General features: G+C 28.3%; 1 protein-coding gene across 2 annotated transcripts in view; it reads left to right on the top strand.

Annotated features, from left to right (window-relative positions):
* LOC123004005 (type 1 phosphatidylinositol 4,5-bisphosphate 4-phosphatase) overlaps window positions 1-4681 on the top strand; it is a 17915-nt gene that overhangs the window by 5366 nt on the left and 7868 nt on the right. Inside the window, exon 5 of one of the 2 annotated variants that reach the window (XM_044397110.1) lies at window positions 856-1126. In XM_044397110.1, the coding sequence (XP_044253045.1) occupies window positions 856-1126 (271 nt within the window). Of the gene's footprint in view, window positions 1-855; window positions 1614-4681 lie in introns of those variants that run through there. The other variant, XM_044397101.1, reaches the window with a different exon arrangement.

Here is a 4681-nt window from a genome sequence, read left to right as displayed (position 1 = left end):
TTTATCATTAATAGTTTTCGAAATATCTAAAAATATTTATTTTTTTTAATTCAATTAATTTTTACTAATTTTTTATTTTATTTTTATTCACACTTAGAGTTTTTTTTTATTTAAAATTGTTCAAGGATTTCGAATATGTCGTTATCAGTACTAATTTTCGAAATATTGGCTGAAATTTGTAATTTGAATTTTTATTTTTTTACGTTAACAGTAATCAACAAACTGGACCGAAATTAGTTTTTTTTATGCAGATTTGTCTAAGAATTTCGAATATYTAATTAGTTTTTATTTAGCATTAATAGTTTTTGAGATATCACCCAAACATGCTACATTTTTTTATAAAATTTGTCAATGTTTGAATTATAATTTTTCAAGGTCATAAATTTTGTCATTTTAATGCAAAATAAAAGTTTCTTTACGTAAAATTGTTCAATCATTCCGAGTATGTTTTTATTTTTTCTTTGTCAGTAATATTTTTCGAAATATCGGCCAAAATTTAGCATTTTATTAAATTGTCATAATCGTTCATCGGGAAAAGATTTTTATTTTTTCTCGGTCAGAGAATTCAACAAATTGGACCGAAACTCATTTTTCGTATGCAGAATAGTTCAAGGATTCTGAATATGTATTTATCATTAATAGTTTTCGAGATATCGTTAAAAATATTTATTAAATTTTTCAATTATTTTTTTAGGGTCACAAAAATTGTTATTTTAATTAAAATTATTCAAGGACTCCGAATTTAGTTTTCTTTATCAGTAGTAGTTTTCGAGATATTAGCCATTTTTATTCATCTTGAAATTTTTATTTCTCTCTTTGTTGGTATGAAATGAACAAAAATGTCTTTCTTTCCAGTTTAACACGCTAAATAATGCGTTAGCACGTTGCCCCCACTGTCGAAAAGTATCGTCAGTGGGTCCTGATTATGCAAGAGGAAGAGGTAACATATTCTTTATTTTAGCCGTGATATTTTTATGCATTGGGATTGGAACAACGGCAGGAACTTACGTATATGCCAAGCACCATAACGGAATTTATGTTTTATATGTGGGAGCTTTTCTTTTAGCAATAGTGATGCTTCTTCGTAGTATGTATTATTGCTTTATGAAAGTCAGTATCATAGAAGGCCCCATGTAAAATAATAACTTGTGTGCAAATTTATATGGAGAAGTATGCATGTCGGCCACATGAACAAATTTGTTTGCCCATTTTTCACAATTTAACGTTTGCACAAATTTGTGATTTGTACACGCATACTTCTTGAACTAATTTATATAGAATAGGCCCCTCTAGTGATAAAACAAAACTTGTTTTTTACTTTCCCTCTAGTAGTAGGTAAAACTTGAAAATACAATAAATATTATAATCGTAAAATATCAATTCATCTGCTTTTTTCTGTAATTTGAGAACCCGCAAGCCATTGAAAAATATTTATTCATTACTGTTGGTTGTTTATATTCTTACATTCCCAAAGGACTAACTGGTTTCTTTGATAATCATGATTGTGTACATATTTCTAAGTTGGTTGTATTATAGTTTCAATTCTTTATCGTAATATTAAACAGACTGTATGAGTAAAGGCGAGTGATAAAATAAAATATTTTTAAACTTAATGCGTGTTATCATACTCATCTTTTTCCTTCTACCCATTATAAGTTTTGATATTTTGGCCAAAATGTTTAAAACGTTCATTTACAAGAGCTGGATTTTTATTTTTTCGCGGTCACAGAAATCAACAACTTGAACTGAATTTCAGTATACTTTGATACAAAAGTGTTTTTGTTTTTTCAAGACTCTCATAACTGATATTTTCATTTCGAAAATAAGATCTGATGTCTTTTTTTGAATTTCTTGTATCTACAGTGTGAATCAAAGTAAAAAACGCCTTTCAGCTGCGCTTTCAGACTACAGTTGTTAAATCGCCTTATGTTTTATAATATTTTTTTACAACACTAGAGACAACTTCATGCAAATAAGTTTTTGAAAGAACAAAAACTTTTCCCCAGAATTTTTCCATTTTTATTGAGCGAAGACTAAAATTACTACTTTTAGAATGTTTCTCATCTCGGGCAATAAATATTTTTTTCTTTCTTTGTTTAAAATGTTGTAAATATGAGAAAAAATTAATAAATATAGAAAACGATATTTCATCTTTCACTTCTGGATTTATAATAAATAGTATATTATGATACGAGTTTTATAAGAAGCATTTTGTCGCACTCAAGTGTTTAGGACACGACGAGCGCAGCGAGTCATAAAGCAGTAAGTGCGACAAAATGCCTTATAAACGAGATATCATACAGTATTTAATTGACACTGACAGTTCGATGGAAAAACGGTTAGGTCGCCAACATTATATCACTAAATTTCCCTCTTTTTAGTATAATTTTTATAGCACTGTTTTTGTTCATTACAAAAGCCAAAACAGTTTCGTAATGAACCTTAGTACGAACGCAGAGTAGAAAGAAAAATAGTAACAAAACTATTTTTTTTTAATTAGTAGGCATATGGACAAATGTTAAGTTTAAGTTTTTTGCTATTAGAACATCAAAATGTTTAAATTGTTACGAATTTTAATTTGTCAATTTGACCAAAAACAAATTCAGTTTATATTTTTTATACAACAAAATTCAACTTTTGTGTAACATTTTGAATGCAAACTTTGTGATTTTATATGCAAAACTGTATAGTTTGAATTGTAATTCTTTTAAATTAAAGAATTATTATTTCTCTACAAGAAAGATCTTACGCATACAAAATTGTCCACCGTAAAATAAAAAATCAACGTAAAATGATGCAAAGAGAAATCAGCACCCGTAAAAAGGTCCAACAATTTAGGAACATGTTTGGCTGTTGGCAGTATTGACAGACATGGCCCCTGCGCAAAAATAAAAAGAAAAATTGACTGGTAACAAACGACTGTATAAAAAAAAATTATATCGCCTGTTGTCATAAAAAATGCATTAAATTAAAATTCATAAAAACTACTTGGTAATTTTGTTATCAGGTTGGTACTGCAAAGAACACCAAAATCTTTGGATATTTTTACGGTGGACAAAAATACGGATGCTCATTTTACTTTGGACAGAAATACTTTAGACATTTTTACTTTGGACATCTTGCCAATATGGCGTCATTATATACAGGGTTATTCATAAATATGAAGCAATATTTGAACCTCAAAAATGATCCATAAAATGATGTTAATTTAAATAATAACTCGTTTCCTATCTCTAGTGATAAGAATTTTACAGCCCTCGGAATGTGGGTATGGAAATTTAATTTTTTTGTAATAACTTTGGAACTATTTGACCAAATATTATAAAATTTGGAACATTTCCCTGTGACAACATACCCTTTAAACTGGTAATCACGAAAACCGGATACATCCACTCAATTTCCGGTTCCAGCAGTTGCAGGTCACATTTTCTGTGTTTTTCCATTTTTTTGCTCTCTTAACACCAATTTTTTATTGCCCGAATATATAGAGTAATCAATTTCGAATAAAAAACCTTTAATACCCCTAAAATGGGCCGTTTCAAAGATATTTTAATTTAAACTGAGGACTGCACAACGCTGAAATCAAAAAATAGGGATTTTGAATAATCCCTACCAGGCATCTGTAAACTTTGACGATAAATTTTTGCGAATTTTTTATAAATTAAATGCTACGAGATCGATTTCGATTTATTGTAGATTACGTTTGGAGTCTGAAGTAAACTCTTTTATTAAATATTTTCAATTAATCGTCCAAGAATCGTCCAATGTCAAAGTTAAAAAAAGGGCCCGTTAAAATGTAGACACAATTTGTAATTGACAAGAATACAAAATAAACATGAATGAGAAAGAATTTCAGAAAGAACACAATTAAATTAGTGTCTTGTGCATCGTTTTTGAGGAACTAGTTGAAAAAGTAACAATTTTGAAACTAAAGCTGAAGAAGAATTTATAAAATGCATCAACTTTGACTTAAAAAGATGATTATCTGTAATAAAGAGTAAATTTTGCGACATAGAGGGCGAAAATTTTCGTAATATTAACTTAAACTTAAATGAAAATACTTTATAAAAAAGAAGCAAATATTATTTACATTTTATGAATCTTGTTGATTTTATTTTGTTTAATGATAAAATTTATGATGAAAAAACTGATTCAAACAATGTTTATTTTAATCCAGATTTGGCATTTTGTATAGTAAAACAATATTTGCCATATTTACCTCTATGGAGCAGAATTGGTTTAAATTGTAAGCAAAGATATAACAATACAGTCAAATAATATTTTAGATAGTTCTAATATGAGACGTTCTAGATTTTTACGAAATGTTCGGGAGATAACTTTGAGCATTTTCAAAAGATCTTTGCTTAATATAAATTCTTCTGGTCTTGCAACCAAGCCAAAAATTAAATACTTGTTATCGACGATATGCCCCTTTCTTATTACTACAGGTTGAAAGGGCATTTAAAACTCTACAATGTATAAAAGTTTAAGGGGTTGGAAAGTTTGATTTTTTTGAAATTTTATGGATTTTTATTTTTTTTCTACGTGTTATCGACGATGTGCCACTTTCTTATTACTACAGGTTGAAAGGGCATTAAAAACTCTACAATGTATAAAAGTTTGAAAAAAATCGAGCCCTGGGAAGGGGTTGGAAAATTTGATTTTTTTGAAATTTTATGGA

The sequence above is a fragment of the Tribolium madens genome, unplaced genomic scaffold, assembly GCF_015345945.1.
Source record: "Tribolium madens isolate multiple individuals breed KSU strain unplaced genomic scaffold, Tmad_KSU_1.1 Scaffold_11;HRSCAF=98;Tcas5.2_LG3b, whole genome shotgun sequence".
Lineage (NCBI taxonomy): Eukaryota > Metazoa > Arthropoda > Insecta > Coleoptera > Tenebrionidae > Tribolium > Tribolium madens.
Note: the sequence above shows the minus strand (reverse complement) of the source record. Positions and strands in the feature narration are given on the sequence as shown.